Genomic DNA, 23,207 nt, shown 5'->3' with positions numbered 1-23,207 from the left:
TGGCCCGGAGGCGATCCAGGAGACGAGGGCGCCGTGGGGCGCGGCGAGAGGCGCAGCTGGGACCAGTGGCACCTAGCCCGGAGAGGATCCGGATGGAGCGGCAGGGAGCGCTGGAGGCAGTGGCGACGCTTGGGACGCCGCGCGCCGGTGACCGTCTGGACGCCTGCACGCCCGCGGGGGCGGGAGCGAGTGGGGCGTCGTCCCCGTCCACAGTGGTCTCGGAGGACTTGCTCCTGCCGGTGGTGACCCCGCAGACGGCGGACCTAATTGCGTGACCAGCTGGCGAGCTGCCGAAGGTTTGATAACTGTTGCGGGCACTGCCCTGGGGTCACGTGGCGGCCTTGGGACTGTACTGGTCGGATCTGGGACCCTGGACCCACTTGGGGGGGCAGAGGGCCTAGAACTGGAAGAGCCTGGCCCTGCGGGGGTGGGCTGGGTGATATATGTGCGTCCCCTACTATTGCAGCTGTGGCTGTGGCAGCCTCCCCCGTGGGGGGCTCACATTGGACCTACACGACGGTTCAGCTCCGGACCTGATTCTGCTCCTTATTCTTCCAGTTAGGATAGGGGAGGGGTATGAGTCCCAGAGGTTGTTACGATTGCACGGACCCCATTTGTTCTCACACAACAATAGCCTAACTTTACTTGGCGTTCTAGAGGTTTGGACGGATGCCCCGTTGGGAATACGCCCTGATTGTTATATTGTTCATGTTGGTTCTATTGTTTATCTGGCAGCGCGCTAATATGCTCCCCCCCGGCTGCGGTCCCCCCCTCTCCCTGGTGGGGGCGCCCTGGCCCCAGTCAGGCTTGCTCATCTCGACTTGTAATGACACACACTAATATTGTGACCTGGAACATACGAGGCATGCACACACCGTCCAAGCGCTACGCCATCTTCTCCTATCTGCAGCGACACTCAGTCGGGATTGCTCTCCTACAGGAGACGCACATGTCCTCGACGGAATTGGGCAGGCTTTCCCGGCGCTGGAGGGGACACACGTATGGCACTGTTTATTCGGCGCACGCGCGGGGCACGCTCATCTGGGTGCGAGCAGGAGTTCCTTTTGTCTGCACGGAGGTGGTAGTGGACCGGGAGGGGAGGTACACCTTGGTGCGGGGGAAGTTAAACGGCCAAGAGCTGTTGCTAGGCTCGTTGTATGCGCCCAACGTGGATCAGGTCTCTTACTTGACGCGGTTGACGCAGCTCCTACACCCTTATGCTGGGCTCCCCTGGCTGCTGGGAGGGGATTTTAACATGGTGCTAGACGTCCCGTTGGACCGATCCTTCCCACCCCTCCGCGCCACGGCGGTGGAATCTAACGCCCGGGCGTTGGGGGATTGGCTCACGCACTGGTCACTGCAGGACTTGTGGCGCACACTTCACCCGACGGACAGACTGTACTCCTACTATTCGGCGGTCCATGATCTCCATGTGCGACTGGACAGGGTGGTGGGGACCCAGTCGTTGCTCCCGCTTATCGAACAGTCGGAATATCTGGGGCGGACGCATTCCGACCACAACCCCCTATGGCTCCGGATCTGCTGGGTGGCGGACCGCCCGCCGGTGCCCACCTGGCGACTTCAGCCGAGCGCCCTGGAGGACCCGGAGTTCCGCTCCTCCCTTGGTACGGCCGTCCTGGCCTACTTTGATGCCAACGAGGGGACGGCGGGCAGTGCCTTGGTGGAGTGGGACGCCCATAAGGTGGCCATCCGTGGGCACTGCCTGGGGGCCCAGTGGAACATACGAAAGGCCCTATCGGACTCCCTAGTGCGCCTCGAAAACGACCTCCTGCAATACGAGAGGGAAGGAGAAGGAGGGGGCAGGCACTCGCGCAGCCTGGAGGATCTCCGCGGGCAACACGCGGAGCTCCTGGAGCGGCTCCGCTGTCATAATTATGCGGCGCACACCGCCAGAACACACGCCAGGGCGGATAGGGCGGGCCGACTGCTGGCCTGGATCATCCGGCAGGAGGATCGCAGGACCCCGATCGGAGCAATCCGTGGGGAGGATGGAGTGTTGGTACACACGCAGCGGGAAATACACCGGGCCTTCGTAGGCCATTACAAACGTTTGTACGCGGCTCAAGGGACGGGCCCCCGGCACCTTCTCGGGGAGTTTTTAGCTTCCATACGCCTACCCGTGGCTACCAGGGAGCATAACGTGGCACTCAGTGGCCCCCTTTCCCTAGAGGAAATCGGGGAGGCAATCCAATCGTTAGCGACGGGCAAAACTCCGGGACCGGACGGATTGCCCGCTGAGTACTATAAGGCATACCGCGAGACCCTGGTGCCGCTGCTGCGCGACCTTTACAGCAAATCGCTGGAAGAGGGGTCGCTCCCACCCTCCATGCGGGAGGCGTTCTTAGTCTCCCTACCTAAGCCGGACCGCGATCCCACAGCCCTGGGCTCCTACCGCCCCCTGGCGATGCTTAACGTCGACTACAAGATACTGGCGAAGGCCCCGGCGGAGAGGTTAGCGCCGGTGGTCCCGCACCTAGTGCACCCTGACCAGAACGGGTTTGTCCCAGCGAGGTCCACGTCGCTCAATCTCAGACGATACTTTCGGGTGGCCGGTGAGGCAGTGCACAGATGGCCCAGAGCGGGGTGCCTCCTCCTCGACTTGGAGAAGGCGTTTGACTGCCTGGAGTGGGGATACCTGTCCACGGTGCTGTTGCAGTACGGACTGGATGGGGACTTCCTCCGGATGGTTGATCTACTCTATAGGAACCCCACGGTCCGTGTTCGGTTGGGCCCTCATGTCTCGGAGGCGGTGCCGGTGGGCCGGGGCACCAGACAGGGATGTCCCTTGTCCCCACTGCTGTTCGCCCTGGCGATGGAGCCCCTAGCGGAGGCTCTGCGGACGACCCTGGGCGATGGGATACCACTGGGAGACGCGGGTCACCAGGTTTCGCTTTATGCGGACGATCTGCTGGTGTACGTCAGAGACGTAGGTAGTATGCCGGAGCGCCTGGCCCCGCTACTGCGGTCATTTGCCACTATTTCAGGGCTTCGCGTAAACGCGGGTAAATCTTGCCTATATGCTTTCAGCGAGGAGACTGCGGACCCGGGTTACAGCCTGAATGGCACGCCGGTGCAGTGGAGGGGCGGTACCTTCCGTTACCTGGGGATACACATTTATCGATGCCCAGCTGACTTGTTTGATGGCAACCTGGGGAGGGCGGTCACGGCACTTGGGTCACAGGTGGCCTTCTGGAATACGCTTCCGCTAACCACCACGGGCAGGGTGGCGCTCGCCAAAATGGTCATGCTCCCGCGTCTACTATACTACTTTGTCAACCTGCCACTGTACGTTCCGCCCGCCTTCTTTGGCAGGCTCAACCGGATGCTGCGGGACTTTGTCTGGGGTAACGCCAGGCACAGGTTGGCGCTAGCAAAGCTTTTCCTTCCGACGGACAGGGGTGGGCTGGCGGTGCCCTGCTTTGAGCATTACTACCTGGCGGCGCAGCTGCAATGGATTGCCCGCTGGTTAGCCGACAGGGGCAGGGATGACACGGCCACGGGGGCTGCCCCCTACTCATTAGAGCGCGTGACCAGGCTTTTCCACCCTCTGGAAGCGGTGGCGGGGCCGATGCCGCTCCTCCTGGCGGTGGCGCACAGGTGCTTTAAGAGGGCCTTGTACCTCACGCGTGCGGTGGTGCCATACGCGCCAGCGATACCCTTAGAGGGTTCTCCTGGGGGTGGGGGGGTGCTCGCGGCCCCCGTGCTGACAGACTGGTGGGCGGCAGACGTGCACACGCTGGGCGACCTATACAGGGATGGTGAGCTGATCCCGTACGAGACCTTGGTGTCGGAGGACGGGCTCCCACCTGGTGGATTCCTCTTGCACCGCTCACTACTGGCGAGCCTGACCGCCAAATGGGGGAACATGGCCGCGGAGCCTGCCCAACACCTGACCATGCAATATCTGCATGTCATGGGACGGGGCGGGCACTTGGTCCGCTGGTTTGCCGCCTCGCTACGAGAGCACACGGCGGTTGATCTGGGCCCACTTCGTGGCAAGTGGGAGCTGGACCTGGGACGGCCGCTGACGGACAGGGAGTGGGAGAGGGTGCTCAGGAGCCCAGTGCGTATCCCCCGCAATCTGCGGTTTCGCCAAATTCAGCTGTTCATAGTCCACAGGGCCTACCTCACACCTGAGCTGATTAACAGGTACTTTCACCGCGTGGATGCGTTTTGCCCCCGGTGCCGCGAGCTGGGGGCGGGGTTGCTACACATGCTGTGGAGCTGCCCTGTGCTGCACGACTATTGGAGGGCGGTTGGTGAGCAGCTGCAGGGGAGTGTGGGGCGCAGCGTTCCCTTTGACTGGCCCGAACATATCTTGCACCAATTCACCAGATCGCCCAAAGACAAGGTCGTGTCCAGATTTCTGGACCTGGGGCTCGTGGTGGCGAAGCGCCTCATCACCAGGAGATGGAAGGCGCCTGACCCGCCGCACGCGAGGGCCTGGAGTTCATCGTTTCAGGCATGGGCCAGAGCGGAGGGGACGGCCATCCGCAGGGAGGACACACTGGGGCTGCGGAGGGAGCCCATGGCGGACCGCTGGGAACAGTTGCTTGCCGAGTTCCGGCGCTCGATGGGGGAGGGCACCACAAGCGGCAGGGATGAGGCCAGGCAGGACGGCAATGGAGCAAGCGGCGACGTAGTGTAGGCAGCCTCGCTGGCGAACCAGTGGGGGCCCCCATTGTCACGGGTCCACTGGTGAGGCGGTAGGGAGCGATTGGGGATACCTGCGCCTATTGGAGTTTGGAGGGGTGCCCCTGGGGGTGTGGGGGAGGGGGGGTCGGGGGAGGACTGGGGGGTGAGAGCACACCAAACACGTTAATACACACGCTGCCTTTGTTATGGGTTCCTTCCTTTGTATTGCATGTCACTTTCTTGATTATATCGACGCCTCAGTTGTATTGGCGAGTCTAGTTTTTCTGTACGGCTCCATTGCTGGTGGGGGGTGGGGCTGGCCCCTTCTAACGAGATGACATCTGAACTCCTAAGGGTGAAGGGACTGGGCCTCGGGGGGCCGGGGGTGGGCGCGCCAGCAAACACCTGACTGTTCCCCCCCCCTCCCCCCGACAGTTGGCATGATTCACCAGTATGTATAGATTTCTGACTTGATGTCTATGTAATGTGATGCCGTATGATATGCTTATGTATTACGATCTAAAAACTTAATAAAACAGATTTGACAAAAAAATGAAAATGTGCAATGGAGAAAACGACATGTTTAGTCTACTACCACATGTTCCACCCCTTGAATGTGGGAAGCAGGCAGGGCCAGTAAATTATGTTCCACCCGACTCTGAAAGGCCAGAGTTAAAGAACTCATCCCAGCTGATATAGGCTTTTGCAACTGTGTTGCCATGCTCACAAGAGCCACCTTTAAACAAGGAAAAGGCTTTAAGAGGACATGATACATTCCTATCAGCTCCCTTTTAATTGGATGAGTGAGGTGTCTCTTGGGTGCTTGGAAGGAGAGGCGGTTGTTTAGGTATGCTGGTCCGATGTTGTGGAGGGCCTTGTATGCGTGAGTGAGGAGTTTCAAGGCTATTCTTCTTTCGATGGGGAGCCAGTGGAGATCTCGGAGATGTTGGGTGATGTGGTTGTGACGGGGGATATCTAGGATCAATCTGGCCGCAGTGTTATGGACGGTCTGGAGTTTACAAAGTAGTTTCTTGTTGATTCTGGCACAGAGAGCGTGCCGTATGCCAGTCTGCTGTTGATGAGGGCTTGCATGACGGTTTTTCTGGATTTGGATGGGATCCATCTGAACGTTTTTCGGACTATGCGGAGGGTGTTGAAGCAGACCGAGAATAAGGCGTTGAACTGGTGGTTCATCGTGAGCGATGAGTCTAGTATGATGCCGAGGTCTCATGCGTGGACGGTCGGGGTGGGTATGTTTTCAAGGGCGGGGGCCACTAGGTGATGCCAAGGATGAGGACTTCGGTTTTCTCTGAGTTGAATTTCAGGCAGCTCTTCTTCATCCAGGTGGTAACGGCTTTTATCCCTTCTTGGAAGTTGTGCCTGGTGATGTTGGGTTGTTTGGTGAGGGAGAGGATGAGATGGGTGTCGTCGGCATAGAAGACGATATTGAGCCCATGGTTTCTGAAGATGGTTGCGAGGGGGACCATGTAGATGTTATAGAGGGTGGGGCTGATGGAGGATCCCTGGGGCACTCCACATCTGATCTATGTTTGTTCCAAGAGGTAGGGCGGGAGTCTGATGCGCTGAGTACTTCCTGTGAGAAAGGAGCATATCCAGTACAGGGTCTTTCTGTGGATGCCGGCGTCGTAGAGTTTGGTGGCTAGTGTGTGGTGGGAGACGGTGTCAAAGGCAGCTGAGAGGTCCAGGAGGATGAATACATGTTCCCTGGAAACATCCGAGTGCTGTTGTGCAGTATAGAGGTTTCACAAACACCAATTCCCTTAGACCAAGATGGATTCCAATAGAGGGTCCAGGGTGCACAGTGGTTCACTTCACAAGAGGCTTGCCTTTGGAGCCAGAGTTTTTTGTGTCTGCTGAATGTTTTGATCAGAATTAATCGCTGTACTAAGGCAATTATGTTCTTTGTTTGCCAGCATTGGCCTACTTGAAGCACGAGGAGGAACGGGTGTGTTTAAGGAGTCGATTGCCCCACCCCTCCCCGTTCTTGGTCATCTTCATTAAGTAATGTCTGTTGGGCACCGGGGCCACTGAAGAGTTTTGACAACAGTGTTTGTCGATGTCTTTGCACTGTCAGAAGGTCATATTTAAATATTTAGATACGAGTATAGGAAAATCCTTTGAACTCAGCTTGTGCGGTGCTGAAGAGAAACAATTCACAACTATATCTTCTAATTTCTACACCTGTAAACAGTTGCTGACTTGTTTGACTGGTGTAGCTTCACTGTGCACCTCCTTTAATTGTGTACCCATTTCATTCTTGTGTTTGGAGATAACAAAGAGTCTGTATTTTAAAAGATACTAAGTGAACCTAAGCTATCAACGGATGGTGCCAGGGAGCAATATGAAATGATTCTAGAGAACACTACACCACCTTACAAAAGCACACATTACTAAAAAGTACCTGAAGAATCTGTTGCAAATTTTGCACAATAGGATGGCTTCAGATAACGTGTGCTTATAAACATACGTTTATATTTCAGAAAAAACAAATTCCTATTTCAAACAGTAAGTGCACAGATACACATGATCACATTTTAGATCTACAGAACCTTTTTGGGGTGGTTTTTTTATATGCTCTCCAGGCTTTCCCCTAGTCATAGCCTTTGTGTGGAGTGGTGCTCCTCACAGTTGGGCAGCCTTCAGCCTAGAGTACTCACAACAGAGGCACAGAGAGGTGTGAGCAGTCTGCATCTGACAATCAACAACAACTCTGACAATGGTCAGGAAGAGAGAAAAGGTTGATCGACTTCTAAAGGATCCTTCCAACACTGATAACAGGACAAAAAATGCAGTCTTACCATTAACAATCAATCAAATAATTTGTAAAGCGCACTACATACCCGCAAGGGTTTCAAGGCGCTGAGGGTGGGGAGGGGGGGTGGGGGTGCTGTTGCTACTGGTCGAACAGCCAGGTCTTGAGTTGTCTCCTGAAGGTTAGAGGGTCTTCGGTTTGTCGTAGGATGATGGGGAGGGTGTTCCAGGTCTTGGCGGCGCGGTGGGAGAAGGATCTGCCTCCAGCTGTGGTTCTACGGATGTGTGGGACGGTAGCCAGGGATAGGTCTGCGGAGCGGAGTTTCCTGTTGGGTACGTAGAAGGAGAGTCGACTGTTGAGATAGGCTGGGCTGGTCTTGAGGAGTGCCTTGTGTGCATGGATCAGGAGCTTGAAGGAGATTCTTTTACCGACAGGGAGCCAGTGCAGGTTCCTCAGGTGGGGGGTGATGTGGTCACGGCGCGGGACGTCGAGGATCAGGCGTGCAGAGGCATTCTGGGTTCTTTGCAGTCTGTTGATGAGCTTGTTCAGGGCTCCGGCGTAGAGGGCGTTTCCGTAGTCGAGTCTGCTGCTGACTAGGGCCTGGGTGACTGTTTTCCTTGTGTCTGTCGGGATCCATCTGTAGATCTTGCGGAGCATACGGAGGGTGTTGAAGCAGGTGGAGGAGACAGCGTTGACTTGTTTGGTCATGGTGAGTTTCGAGTCGAGGATGACTCCCAGGTTGTGTGCGTGGTTGATGGGTGCGGGGGGTGTCCACAGCGATGCGGGCCACCAGGAGTCGTCCTATGCTGAGGGGTTGGGCCCAAGGATGAGGATCTCCGTCTTGTCTGGGTTCAGCTTGAGGCGGCTATTCTCCATCCAGTTGGCGACGGCCTTCATTCCCTGGTGGAGGTTGGATTTGGCGGTGAGGGGGTCCTTGGTGAGGGAGAGGATCAGTTTCGTGTCATCGGCGTAGGAGATTATGTTGAGGTTGTGATGTCGGGCGATGCATGCGAGAGGCGCCATGGAGACGTTGAACAGCGTCGGGCTAAGGGAGGATCCCTGCGGGACGCTGCAGATGATCTCGGAGGCTTCGGATCGGAACGGGGGGAGGCGGACTCTCTGGGTTCTGCTGGAGAGGAAGAAGGAGGTCAAGTCCAGGGCCTTGTCTCGGATCCCTGTGTCGTGGAGTCGTGTGCGTAGTGTGCGATGGCAGACGGTGTCGAAGGCTGCGGAGAGGTCCAGAAAGATGAGGACCGCCGTCTCGCCGTTGTCCAGTAGGATCCTGATGTCGTCTGTGGCGGCGATGAGGGCAGTCTCGGTGCTGTGGTTGCTGCGGAATCCTGACTGGGAGGGGTCCAGGATGCTGTTGCCTTCGAGGTAGCGGGTGAGCTGGATGTTGACTATCTTCTCGATGACCTTAGCTAGGAACGGAAGCAGGGAGATGGGCCGGAAGTTTTTGAGTTCGCTCGGGTCCGCCTTGGGTTTCTTCAGTAGGGCATTGATCTTGGCGTGTTTCCAGCTCTCAGGGAAGGTCGCGGTCTCAAAGGAGAGGTTGATGATGTTGCGTAGATGGGGTGCGATGGAGCTGCCGGTTTTGTTGAAGATGTGGTGTGGAAAAGGGTCAGACGGCGAGCCGGAGTGGATTGTGCCCATGGTCTTGATTGTGTCTTCAATGCTCACGTTGGCCCAGGTTGTCAGGGGGTCGTGGTCGGTGGGGTGTGGTGGGTCCGGCGTGTTGGGGCCTGTTAGGGTCGTCCGGGGGTTGAAGCTGTCGTGGATGCCAGCGATCTTGCGGTGGAAGAAGGTGGCGAGGGAGTCGCACAGGGCTTGCGACGGCGGGATGGCGTTGGCGTTGGAGCTGGGGTTGGAGAGTTCATTGAAGGAGGTCCTCTTGGCGGTCCTGATGAGGTGGCGGTGGTTGCAGATGGCGTCTTTGTGGGCTGCGCGGCTGCCCAGAAACTTCTCGCTGTGCCATATGCTCTCCAACTTCCGACATGTGCGCTTTGACGCTAGGAGTTCCAGGGTGACCCAGTTGGCTCTTTTGCTGGTGTCTTTGAGGGTTTGTTTTTTCAGCGGGGCTAAGGTGTTGGCGCAGTCGTCCATCCTTATTCTGAGGGTGCGTGCACCATCGTCGGGGTTGGTCGGTGGGTTTGTCTGTAGTTCTACTTCGGTGATTTTGCCCCAGCAGCGGCGGGGGATCTGTAGGGTGCGGTGATGTGCGACGGGTTGCCGGAAGGCAGGCGCGCAACACCCATTGGACTCACGGGGCTTCAGCCCCCCCCGTTGTGTGTGGCAGCCCGGGATGAGACACCTTCCCGGGCAAAAAAAGTAGCCGCACCCGAGCACTTCACAGGTCTTTAAAAGACCATTTGCATGTTAATGAGGCCTCGCTGTTGTTTCAGCCCTTCTAAGAGCCCCTGCAGCTCCACTCTGCCTATTGCTTAAAGTTCAGCCCCCCCCGAAATTTTTGCTCAGCCCCCCCCCCCCCGAAATTTTTGCTCAGCCCCCCCCGAAATTTGGCTCTAGTTGCGCCTCTGCCGGAAGGTGAAGTGGATGCAGTGGTGGTCGGTCCAGGTGGGTTCGGAGACATGGCTGAAAGAGACGTGGGGGCTTGAGGAGAAGATGGCGTTGAGCGTGTGTCCGGCGATGTGGGTCTGCGTCGTGAGTCTTACCATTAACAGACCCCCTCCATCCACCAAATGGAACTGCTACAGCAAGACTGATCAATAGATCCTTTTAGCAAAATGTACATTTGAATTTCTGTAGGAGATTCAGTGTCTAGGTCCCCACCCTAAAACTCAGGAATATCAGCAATACCTCTCCACTATCTGGGAAAACAGCCCCACCTACATCTTGTGCATAGAAAAGGCCAGGTCAGGGGATACCAAATAGAACCCAGAATGTCCCCTTACTCTGGGTCACTCATAATCACAATGCATGTAACACACAGACCATATACATAAATACGTACAAAGTACAATTGAGACGTTAGCGCTGGGTACATTTTGTATTGCTTTCTCTCAGTTGCAAGCATGTATGCCTTAACCACTGTATTAACCACTAATCATGGGTTCCACAGTAGCGTGCTACTCACCATAAAGTGCTACAACTCCTCATCAGGGGTAGTATACACTATATAAATGCAATTACAATTCCATTAGGTGGATGAACAAAATCTTGAGGTGGGGGAATGCAATAATGAAGAGATAACAAAAAAATGAAAAAAAAATAACAGACCAGGGATCAACGGCTTCATAGAGGGAGGGGGACGAATAATGAATGTGTTTAAGTTAATATTTAGAAACTACAACTTCTTAAAAATATCACTCAATAGAATAATACAAGCCAATGTACTAAATTTAAACACTTAAAGAAATATACATATTTTTGATTTTGAAGACATTGAAAATTGTTCCAGCACCATACACTGTGAAACTTTTAATCGTGATCCTTGCTGAATTTGATTTAAGATCTAAGATTTTGGGATAGTGTATAAGTAAAATTGAATACAGCGGTTTACGGAAGGGCGAAAGAAACTTTGTTCCAATCGAGTTTTGCCTGTCGTCCCCTCAAAATATACGTGCCCACTGTAGTGTATGTAGTTAGCCCAGTGGAACGCGACGTCAGGATCCCGCAAAGGCAAAGCATTTCTATCTATGGAATGAAAAATTATATTAAGCAAAGGAGCTTTGCATTATAAACCATTGCGAGCGTCGTGTGGTCGAATTTAATGGTATGTTCATGCGCGAATCACCAGGTACATATATTTTACTCTTCATCTTTGATTAGACGCAGCCTCATGTGATGGCTTCTGCTACTAGGGTGTACAGCTCATTGAGTTTTCACAAATTCTGCACTCGCGTGTGCTGTGAAGGTGCCAACCCTACCACTGTGACTGGGCGAGGGTGAGACATCGGGCAGTGTAAGAGGTTCAACCACTTACCGTTTCCATTGCCGAGATGCAGAAGAAAAACGAGACTCAGCCTTTCTTTACTGAGAGTTCGGTGGTTGGCATGGCAACTGAGAAGCATTCACTTCTACTAATTCGGGACAAGAGTGTAAACGGATCGCTTTAAAATGTACGTGAACGAGGCGGCCATCTTAGAATGTGTGTGTGCCAAATGTATGTAGAGCAAAGCCGTATATGTGAAGGTTTCAGATTGCTTACGTGTGACATTTTCATAATATCAATGTAATTATTAATGACATTCAGCGACTATGAGTGACACTTTCTCTCGAGCAAACTCAAGCAATGAAGACGAGAGAAACATGAATATCAGAAATCACACCTATTGGAAAAACGAGATTAAGAACTTGGAGCGCAATAATAAAAAGGTCTGTAAAAATTAATCATGCGCCAGCAGTGTTGTGTATTTGTTTTGAGGTACATTCTTTGTCCTTTGCCAAAATAATTATTACAAGAAGTATTCATAGAGAAAAAAAAACTTGCATGAAAAAAGATTTCTTATGATTCCTATTAACACAACTTGAAATGAAGCCCTTGGCCTGTCAAATCTGGAGTAGTGTAAAAATGACTCCATACCGAGAAATGTGTTAGGAGTGCGTTATAACCGCATGTAGTCCGCACTCCCTTATATTCAGTGTGACAAATGTTATTAATGAAAGTGGGGGTATTGCATATTCAAATTAACCTTGCAACTAACTGAATGTGTATGTGTATTTAGAGATGTAACTGTCCGAATTGTGGTGCTTACGTATTAATATTTAATGAATAATGTTTGCAACATGCTCATGGATAAGTGATATGTTTACTGAATGAATAATCATGTTATCACTGTATTAATTACCAAAGTACACATTGAACATTTTGATTTATTTCTGTGTATAGAAGTGCACAAAATGTAACTCGTGTTCTTGTTAAGTTAGCCTAACTTGTGGGCTTTGGATGTATCTGCATTCAAGCTCATGTTTCAGTTTAACATTTATATTCGTATTTTATTTTGCAGTAGAAATGTTGTACGTAATTTGTGTTCCCACTGTACATGGACAAGCCTTCGTTAGTGAGAGAGAAAGGGTCTTTGTTCTTAGTAGATAACAAGGTATGTGAAGCGGTAACTGTTACGGAGGAAACGCGAAAACAAGATGGGTGGAGAGTTCTCATGGGAGAAGGAGACGAGACCAAGGACGGCTTAAGTAACGATTTATGGGAAGGGAATGGTGGTGAAAAGAAGCTAATGTGTGCGGGTAGTATGGAAATCTACTGAGTAGACTTTGTGGGATGTCCTTTCAATGTAACTGATGTTATGATGCAACATAGTGAGGGATAGCTAGCATTCTGACTTAGGACACCTCGAGGTACATACCTCTGCTTTTGGTTAGTATGGCTTTACCCTACTTGACCCATGTTGGAGTTTCTTCTATGAAAGACTCCTTTAAAATGTTCTCTTTACTTAAATCTCTGCTTTAGTTTAGGGTTGTCACTTTAGAGTAGTGTAGAGACAGTTAGAGGATCTATGCTCCTTACCAATGACAAATTGAGACTGGTCCAGCCTCCAAGCTGCAAGAAAAATACTCTGAGGGCCTAGCCCCTAATGTAACCCGACCACATTGTAGTCAGGGATGAACATAAGGTTCCAAACAAAGTTGGTTCCAAGAGAAAGGGTCAAATAATTAAAGCATTACTAAAATTAGTCACTATACTCACTGCTTTACATACTATAGGACACTATTCCAGAGAAGTAGTCGTGGTAGGTATAATGAGCATCCCCTAGCCCTGATGAAATGCCATTGACCAGATTGGTCTAAGATAGGACTGAACACGTAGACAGTTATATATATATAAAGGATAGTAACTTGTCCTGCCTTGTTTTTATAGTTGTTATAAGGAGACAAAGATTAAACTAATGCTGGGTCACCTCAGACAATTGTAATCTTTCAAGGGTTTTCTAGGTAAAACCAGGAAGCTCTGCTGATGGTTCAACATTGTAGAGTATTGTAGATTGGAACTGTGCTAGACTTTAACAGGCTCAACCCAAATGAAAGCTCCACACAAAGTTGGAACTCTTGCTCGACAAAATAGCTGACTCACAGGGAGGAGGAGGATCAAGTCCAATGATGAAGTATGCCACCAAGAGTGAATGAGGGCCCAGCATTCAGAATAAGCAACTCCAGTAGGGGTTAAGCCTCGCTTTTGCTGGCAGCTAGTTCAATTTCTAGTACACAAGGTCATTTTTTCTGGTTCCAGTATAAATGTTTGGCTTGGGAGCGTAAAGATGCAGACCTAAAAATGTCCCTGCATTGGTGAAATTAGATTTTTATTAAATGTTTATAAACCAGCTGTATCGCTCACTTACATTTATGTAAATTATTTTATGGTGTTTCCTGAGAATTTAGTATGACAGACACTCCTGTCCTACAGAAACTATCTATGCCCATGTCTCAACATGCACAAGATGACTCGCAATGGCCAGTGAAACAGAGACCTCTGATTTAATCTCTGTCTAGTGACAGAATACGAGCAGAGATGGGGAACTGTGTTGAATTGTATTGACATCATGTCTGTGTCCCTTGACTTGGAATCTGATGATTTTCAGATTCCATGTATTAATTGAAGTGAACATTCTCTGGACGGTGATTTGTCTCCTGACTAGCCAGGGAGTGTCCGTGCTTGCTTGCTGTTCCGTCCGTAGTAAAAGAAGGTTTACCGTACCTGGTTGGAGTGGTCCTTATCTCCTTTACAACAAACTGCCAAGCACATTAGTAAATTAAGTCCTGACTGTGCGTACTGTCCTCTGCCTATACCCCTACCTTGGCACACCAGCCAGCCCGCCATCTCCTCCTGAACACGAATCACGGCCGAAGAGACCGCCTCGACCATGAAAGGCATCCACTCCGGGGCCCCACCGACCCTTGCCCACCATACATCTACCACAGAGCTGCCATCGTATCATCGCACCCAAACTACAAAGCACCATCAACACCACCTTTGAGACCGGCACCTTCCCCGATGACTGGAAACGCGCAGAAGTCAGGCCCCTGCTCAAGAAGCCCTCAGCTGATCCCACGGACCTCAAGAACTAGCGGCTCATCTCTCTTCTCCCCTTTGCGGCGAAAGTCGCTGAGAAAACCTTCAACTCAGAACTGACTAGGTTCATCGAAGACAACGCCATCCTCGACCCATCTCAACCAGATTCCAAAGCACCCACAACACCAAGACCACCCTTCTCGCCGCCACAGACGACATCCGCACCCTCCTCGACCAAGGCCATACCGCAGCCATGATTCTACTCGACCTATCAGCAGCATTCGAAACCGTCTCCCATCGCACAGTCGTAGCCAGACTACACGACGCTGGCATACAAGGAACCGCCCTTGACTGGATCTGATCATTCCTCACCAGCAGAAGCCAAATGATCGACTACCACCCTTCCTCTCCGAACCGACAGAAATCTACTTCGGAGTCCCACAGGGGTCATCACTCAGCCCAACCCTCTTCAACATCTACATGGCCCCCCTCGCCGCCATCGTCAGACAACATGGCCTCAGCATTGTATCCTACGCTGACAACACCCAGCTCATCCTCTCCCTCACCAAGGACCCCGCCACCACCAGACTCAACTTACAGGAAGGAATTCAGGACGTCGCAGCCTTGATGACCAACAGCTGCCTAAAGCTCAACACTGAGAAGACAGAAGTCCTAGTCCTTGGAACCACCCCATCAGCATGGGACAACACCTGGTGGCCCACCGCCCTCTGCAGCCCATTGACCCCCACGGACCATGCCAGAAACCTCCGCATCGTACTCGACACCTCCCTCTTCATGAACCGACTGGTCAACGCCGTCGCCTCCAGCTGCTTCAACACCCTCTGCATCCTCCGTAAGACCTTCAAATGGATCCGCCTTAGTCAAGGAAGACAATCACCCACACACTCATCACCAGCAGGTTGGACTATGGAAATGCACTCTACGCCGGCATAAACAAGTCTCTACTCCACAAACTCTAGATGATACAGAACACTGCCGCCAGACTTGTCCTCGCATGCCTCGACACAAGCACATCTGCCAGCACCTACGGAAGCTCCACTGGCTCCCCGTGGAGAAGAGTCACCTTCAAGATTCTCACCCACGCCTACAAATGCCTACACAACACACAACACCCGACCCCAATACCTCAACGACAGAAACAACCTCCACGTACCCAAAAGAAACCTCCAGCCAACCGCGTCCTCGCCAAAACCCCACGCATCCACAGAGCCAGAGAAAGGGGTAAGATCCTTCTCCTACATCGCGGCCAAGACCTGGAACGAGCTCCCGATCAACATCAGACGCACCCCTTCCCTGAACACCTTCAGAAAGACCCTCAAGACCTGGCTATTTGGCTGAACCGAACTGCTGCCCCCCCACCAGAACTTAGAGACCCTCACAGGTGAGTAGCGCGCCTATACAATTCCCTGATTGATTGATTGATTGATAGATGTGGTTTCCAAGTGGTTGTGTGTTAAATTTGTGAGCGAGATTCTATGGAGAGCACCATCAGATTTTTGGGCAAATTGTTTTGTGAAGGAGTTCCTTCTGTGCTTTTTACAGATAATGGGATACAGTTAGTGTCATGTGAGATGCAAACATTTTTGAAGGGGAGTGGCATCACTCACCATCGCACCACACTGTAGAAATCCCACGGAAATGGTCTGTGTGCGAGAGCCAACAAATTAGTTAAGGGTATAATACAGACGGCATGTGTCAATGGTCATATTGTACAGAAAATGGTGGAGGAAATGATGTGGGTGTATCACAGCACCATGCAAGTTCAGAGTCTAAAGTCTTCATTTGAATTAATGTGTGGTATGGCTCCAGGCACTAAATTGGTACCAGCATGGATAAAGGAGTGGGTGTCAAATGGTGGAAAGGGTAGTAGATGTCAGCTGAGTTATGTACCAGTTGCTGGTGGTGGAATCAAAGTTGGTGACTGGGTGAAGGTCAAGACAGGGAGGATCGCCAGAGGTCTATCAAAATGCCTTTCACGGTCAAGAATGTTTTCCGTTACTATGTGATGTTGGAGAATGGGGAAAGGTGGAATTTTCAGTGTGTGGCCCTATACCAGAAAGGGGGTGAGACTGGCAAAGAATGTTTGGAGGGTTGTAGTGGATATTTTTTGGCACAGGATTTGGGCACTGAAGGGCTGACTGCGAGTAATGATTCTTGTGTGGGATGTGGTGATGGTCCTGGATCACCACAAGCTGTGTGTGTTGGTGTCCCTCAGAGTCAGATTGGAGAGGACTCCAAGGGAGCAAGGACTACTAGGAGCCACATGCCACCTGTTTATTTGAAGGATTTTGTGCACTAATGATTTTGCTCCAGTTGTTTTCCATTTTTGTTTTCATTTAGCTTTATTGTATGAATATTCCATATTATGTACCACCTTTCTGTTTGTAATGCATTTATTTTTGGTTGTGTTTTTATCGTTTGTCTATTTTAGGAAGGAAGGAGATGTGTTGTATTGTGTTGCCATCATCCCTTGACTTGGAATCTGATAATTTTTAGATTCCATGTATTGATTTGAAGTGAACATTCTCTGAACGGTGAGTTGTCTTCTGACCAGCCAGGGAGTGTCCATGCAGGCTTGCTGTTCCGTCCGCAATAAAATAAGGTTTACGTTACCTGGTTAGAATGGTTCTTATCTTCTTTACAACAAACTGCCAAGCAGATTAGTAAATCAAGTCCTGACAGTGTGCGTACTGTCCTCTGCCTATACCCTTACCTTGGCAAGTCATCACTTCTGATGTCTTGTTACTTACCGGTAATCTTCATTACCCCGATTAGATCCTCCTCGTCCCAGTCCTAACATAGTTAGGCAATCCTGCCTCCCGACAGCCAATCAGAACGCTTATAATATTTTCAAAGGATATATAAGCCCCTCCCACTCACCGCCATGCCTCTTATCAACAAGTCCTGACACAAACACAGCGGGAGGGAGAGAGGGAACAGGACTGGGATGAGGAGGACCCTAATCGGAGTAATGAATATTACCTGTAAGTAACAAGAAATTACCCCCTCATGGGTCCTCCTCGTCCCAGTCCTAACATAGTGAGGAACTCACAAGCAGAGACCTAAGAAGAAAAAAAGCAGGACACCAGGGATCCTTGCAAAAGTACAAAACGTAATCAAACAAAGGATTAAGGAACAGCAGGGTGCAAAACGCCAACAGCAAAACGGGCCACAGAGGCAAGGAAAACAGCAAAGGGATAATGCCAAACAAATGTGTGAAGGGACAGCCAAGTGGCTGCTCCACAAAACACCTGGACAGAGACCCCCACCTCCGCAGCCCAAGAAGCAGACACAGAACGTGTCGAACAACCCAGCACCAGAGACGGAGGAGGCAGACCCACAGACCCACAGGATAGGCAGACCGACAAAAGCACATAGCGAGTGAAGGTAGAAGGAGACACAAAGCAAAACCAAAGGGGATGGTGGACGGAGTTTTGAACATTGCAAGCACTCACCAACAGCCAACTGATCTGGGTTTAATCCATCATCATTCTTTAGCTCACTCCGCCACCCCAGTTCAGACATGGCCATATGCAAATCAGTCTGACCCTGTGCATCATGGGAACAGTCCAGCCCGAACTGCCAAGCCATGTCTTCCCTGGACCGGAAACAAGCATCCTGGGACCGGTTTCTGGCTAATCAACCGTCATCAGCCTGGCTAGCTTGAATCCAGTGGCAAAGTGAGCAAGGGACCCACATCTGGGCATACCCTGCCAAGTTAGGGCAAACAAAGCAAAACCAAAGGGGATGATGGACGGAGTGTTGAACATTGCAAGCACTCACCCCCAGTCAACTGATCTGGGTTTAATCCATCATCATTCTTTAGCTCACTCCGCCACCCCAGTTCAGACATATGCAAATCAGTCTGTGTCAGGAATTGACATGGTTGCGCCTACATTACTTACAGGACTACATCTCCCAGAAGGCCTTCCTTCTGGGAGGGACTAAATAACGTTTATAATCACATACTACGCATGGAGCGTTGTACGTGATTCAGGTTGGTGTTGTTTTCCATTGTCAAAGCGGCTGCTCTGAATCGTGCTGCCCGTGCTTTTCCTGGGATTAGCGTTCTCAGCTGAGATGTGAAGATTCTACTGTGTTTACTGTTGGGCTCCGTTCCGAGCCATTTGTCACGTTCTGCTCGGCTGAGCGTGAACGCCTGCTTCTTTGGCTTTTCCCATTAGGGGCTGCTACGGATTTGCCGAGTAAGTGCTTCCGTGTTCCCTGTTGGGCTCTGTCCGAGCCATCTGTTGCGTTCCGCTCAGTTGAGCGTGAACGCCATTGACTTTGGCCATACTCCGCTTGCGGCTGCGGCAGGAGTGTTTCCGCATTTCGCTCCCACGTCATGTATCTTTACTCGCGGCCGCGGTAAAGAAAAGGAGGACAGCGTGTGTAAGCTGAGGGACCAGTCTTCTGTCCTGTTGGGGCTCCTTCCTTGTCCTTGGAGTATTTGGTGCATCAGGAGGTTCGGTAAGCTTCCTGGGCATCCGGAGTGGATGTCGGGGAAAAGAGACTTTCTTTTCTTTCATGATTTGGTGGAACGCAAACACAAGTATAACGAACTGAAATGCTGGGGTGGCTGGTTATTACTTGAAGTCCTTAATTTGACACTCTTCTTTTTTTAACTTTCTTGGAACAGTATTTTCATACCTTTTTGTGATCCTAGCTGTATACCTTTTAACAGTTATCTTGCACAGAGAACTTTTCTTGGTGCTGGAGTTGGCTTTTCCTTTTTGGATTAAAGGGTGTGTGACAGAGGGTACGTATGTGGATGATTAGCGGTGGTATAAAAGTCTGGTACTGTGTTACTTTGAGTTTACTAAAGTGTGCTTTGACTTTTTAGGTATAGCAACTTCCCTACGGTGAGAGAAGCATCTTGCCATAGAGAGAGAGAGAGAGAGAGAGAGAAGAAGGGTTCACCTCAGGAAATAACCTACATTAGGTATGGATACAATCTAGTGAGAATCACATGAGAGTAGACAGGGTTTGCATATTATTAATTGTTTGCTTGTTTTGTTTCAGGTATCCCTTTTTCCACCGCTGTTCCTACCCTAACCCTATCCCTCGCTTGATTGCCTCTATACTCTGTGTATACATATATGGTCAGAGTGTGGGGAAGTCAGGAGGTGGACCCCTCTGAGCATCGCCCTGATCCTGAGGAGTTCGGTTATCATGACAGTCTGACCCTGTGCCTTTCTTTTGGGGAGGTGGGGGATTTGTAACACGCACGGCTACTCCGAAGAGTGTCCCGGCACGAAGAAGGTACCCCTTGTAAAGAGAGATCCTGGAAACTTCCAGCCCTGCATAGCATAAATTACTGATGGAACAGCCAGGTCTTAAGTTGGCGTCTAAAACTAAGGAGCTCTGGTTCAAGTCTGAGGGAAAGAGGCAGTGAATTCCATAATCTACCTACAGCCACCTGGAAGGAGCGTCCTCCCTTCCAAGCCTGAAAACATTTTAGCACCACTAACAGATGTTGGGCCGAAGATCTCAGTGTCCTGGCCGGACAATAGGGTGTATTTCTCTTTCTGAGATACTGGGCCCCACTATCGTAAAAAGCCTTAAAAGCCAACACCAGCGCCTTAAAATCAATTCTATTTTTCACTGATAGCCAGTGTAAAGTTTTCAGATGAATTGCCAAATGGGTCCTGGGCCCAACCATCAAGATAGCTCTAGCAGCCGCATTTTGCACAATCTGAAGGCGGCCTAATAAGTATTTCGGGATGCCCAGGTGCAAAACATTGGCATAATCCAGTCTTGAGGTAATCAAGGCTTGTACTGCCCTCTGCCTATGAGTCAGAGGCAGTAATGGAAGAAAGTTCCTCATCATTTTTAGGAGCCTAAAACACATACCAGTCACCGATTGAACCTGTGACTTCATAGAGAGATCTGAATCTAGTAAGACTCCAAGATTTTTCACAGTGGTGACAGGGCTAGGGGGGGGCTGGTTGGTCCTGGGGCCACCAATTCCGCCATTCATCACCTGGTGTATGTCCAAAAAAGATAATTTCAGTTTTGGCGGAATTGCAAGACAATTGGTTCTGTCGAAACCAGTCAAAGACATTAGTCAAACATTAATAGATTTCACTTTCATTTAGTGGTTCATCCTTTCCGTATGTAAACAAAAGTTGGGAATCATCAGCATAGGGTATAATCTTCGCCCCAAATTTTTCCGCAAGCGGTGCCAGAGGAGCCATATAAATATTAAAAAGAGTTGGACTCAAACCTGAGCCCTGAGGCACTCCGACATTCAGCGAAGGAATGTCAGCTGAAAACGGTGGGGACCAGACAGATTGCTGACGGTCATTCAAGAAGGAGGAGAACCAGCTAAGAACCGTACCCCCGAAACCACATTCCCTAAGTCTCTGAAGGAGTCGATCGTGGGGCACAGTGTCAAAAGCCGCTGAGAGGTCTAGCAGTATTAAAACTGCCTTTCCTCCTCTATCAAGGGTGACTTTGATACTTTCAGTGACTTCCAATAAAGCCGTTTCAGTGCTGTAGTTAGCTCTAAAACCCGATTGACTGGGATGAAGGGCATCAGTGGCCTCGATAAAGTTCGTAATTACCGCATTCACATACTTCTCCAACGCCTTAGCAAAGAAAGGAAGGAGTGTTATGGGCCTATAGTTACTAACTACAGCAGGGTCAGCTGAAGGTTTCTTCAGGAGAGGGAGGATTTTACCCTGTTTCCACCTTGCTGGAACTTTGCCATTAGCCAGGGATAGATTCAGAACTTGGTTAACAGCAGGATTTAAAACCTCAGAGACAGAAGCTACTACTTTTGCAGGGCAAGGGTCTGTAGGCGACCCAGATTTTAGCGCCTTCATGATGGTAAGAGAGGTATCCAAGGAGACAGGCGGAAACTCCAGAAGTGATTCTTCCCTAAAAAGGTCTTTAGAGTCTGGCACAGCGGCCTGACTCATACAAGTGGATACACCAAATGTGCCTTGGATAGACTTGATCTTATCAAAGAAAAACTTTGCAATCTGATTTGTCCATTCAAGAGTGAGGGTGAAAAAACTCTGGGTAACATTGGGGGAGGCGAAATCTTTCACAATCTTAAATAATTCCTTACTACAGTTTCTGGCAGAATCGATTTTTTTGGCCAGGAAGCTTTTTTTCTCATCACAAACTTTAATATAATGTGATTTAAGTGCCTGTTTGTAGTTTAATTTACTCAGAGGATCATAGCTTTTCCTCCATAAGCGCTTAAGGCATTTACAGGCACTTTTGCTCTTCTTCAAAGCCTCAGAAAACCAAGGAGTCGAAGAATTCCCCGTGCGACCCTATGCGTCTTAGGAGGAGCAAGGTATAATGCCCAATTATGCAGCCAGCTTTCTAGAGCAAGTGCTGCATCATCTAGAGGCCCTTCCACAGGAATAGGATGATGACTTAGTATTTCTGCCAGAGAGTCTGGTGTAATTAGTTTAAAAGATCTGACTTCTTTCATTTGATGGATACCCTGAGACCGGGTCTTGTTACGCTCTTTTTTCAGCCAGAAGGTGAGCAAAAAATGGTCAGACCAAACAATAGGTCGGGGGTTATCTAGGTCAATATTGTGTGTGGAAAAAATCTGGTCCAAAATATGACCTTTATCATGAGTAGGAGCTGTCACCTGCGGAGCCATACTAAAAATATTTAGGGATTCATATAACTTCTTAACCTCAAGGTCTTCCTTTTGGTCAAAGTGAAGATTGAAATCCCCAAGGACCATGCATTGATTATATCTAGTAGCAATAGGTGCTGTAGCATGGCCGATTGACTCTAGGAAGCGTCCTGCCGGCCCTGGCGGTCTATATATGACCATCCCCGCAACTGACTGGTGGGCGGAGATAGACAGATGGAAGCCTAGACCTTCAGCTCCTTCCAGATCAGTCACTGGAATAGCCGAATACGGGAGTGAATTCTTAAGTATAATAGCTACCCCCCCACCTCTGTTACCTATTCTGTCTTTCCTAATTATCTTATAGTCAGGGGGTATATCATTCACAAGAGTAGGGTTAGATCCTTCGTGTAGCCAAGTTTCGGTGATAAATAAAATATCCGGCTTGGCTTCCACAAGGAGATCGTAAAATTGAAATTCATGCTTCTTCATAGACCTTGCATTAAAGAAAAAGGCTTTAAGATTTTCTCGGGTCACATCACTAAAAGGAGTTTGTGTCCTGGGAGTATGGTCATTTCCCTCAGCAACCCATCCTTTAACGTCTGTAGGGGCTGCCTTCCAATTACAAACGTTGCATAACAGCTGGTCAGAGTCAACTGCTAATTTCATAGGAGTACAGCATATTGACTGATTTCCAATCATTTTAAGGCAGTCTTTACTATATTTCAGCCTTGGGATGTTCTTACCTTTAATGTTTCACGGAGAGAGAGCAGCCTTCCCTGCGCCGGACGCCATCGGGACGCTGACAGGCACAGACGGGCTTGCCTTTGGTGTCCCAGGATGCTTGTTTCCATTCCAGGGAAGACATGGCTTGGCAGTTCGGGCTGGACTGTTCCCATGAGGCACAGGGTCAGACTGATTTGCATATGGCCATGTCTAAACTGGGGTGGCGGAGTGAGCTAAAGAATGATGATGGATTAAACCTAGATCAATTGACTGGGGGTGAGTGCTTGCAATGTTCAACACTCCGTCCATCATCCCCTTTGGTTTTGCTTTGTTCACCCTAAGTTGGCAGGGTATGCCCAAACGTGGGTCCCTTGCTCACTTTGCCACTGGATTCAAGCTAGCCTGGCAGATGATGGCTGATTAGCCAGAAACCAGTCCCAGGA

General features: G+C 50.4%; 1 protein-coding gene across 1 annotated transcript in view; it reads right to left on the bottom strand.

The window, feature by feature from the left end:
- PPP1R36 (protein phosphatase 1 regulatory subunit 36) overlaps window positions 1-11,495 on the bottom strand; it is a 400,132-nt gene extending 388,637 nt beyond the window's left edge. Inside the window, exon 1 of the mRNA XM_085628012.1 lies at window positions 11,373-11,495. Within this exon, the coding sequence (XP_085484138.1) occupies window positions 11,373-11,381 (9 nt within the window). The 5' untranslated portion in view covers window positions 11,382-11,495. The remainder of the gene's footprint in view (window positions 1-11,372) is intronic.
- Between the last annotated feature and the right edge of the window lie 11,712 nt (window positions 11,496-23,207).

This window comes from Triturus cristatus, chromosome 9 (assembly GCF_964204655.1).
Source record: "Triturus cristatus chromosome 9, aTriCri1.1, whole genome shotgun sequence".
Classification (NCBI taxonomy): Eukaryota; Metazoa; Chordata; class Amphibia; order Caudata; family Salamandridae; genus Triturus; species Triturus cristatus.
Note: the sequence above shows the minus strand (reverse complement) of the source record. Positions and strands in the feature narration are given on the sequence as shown.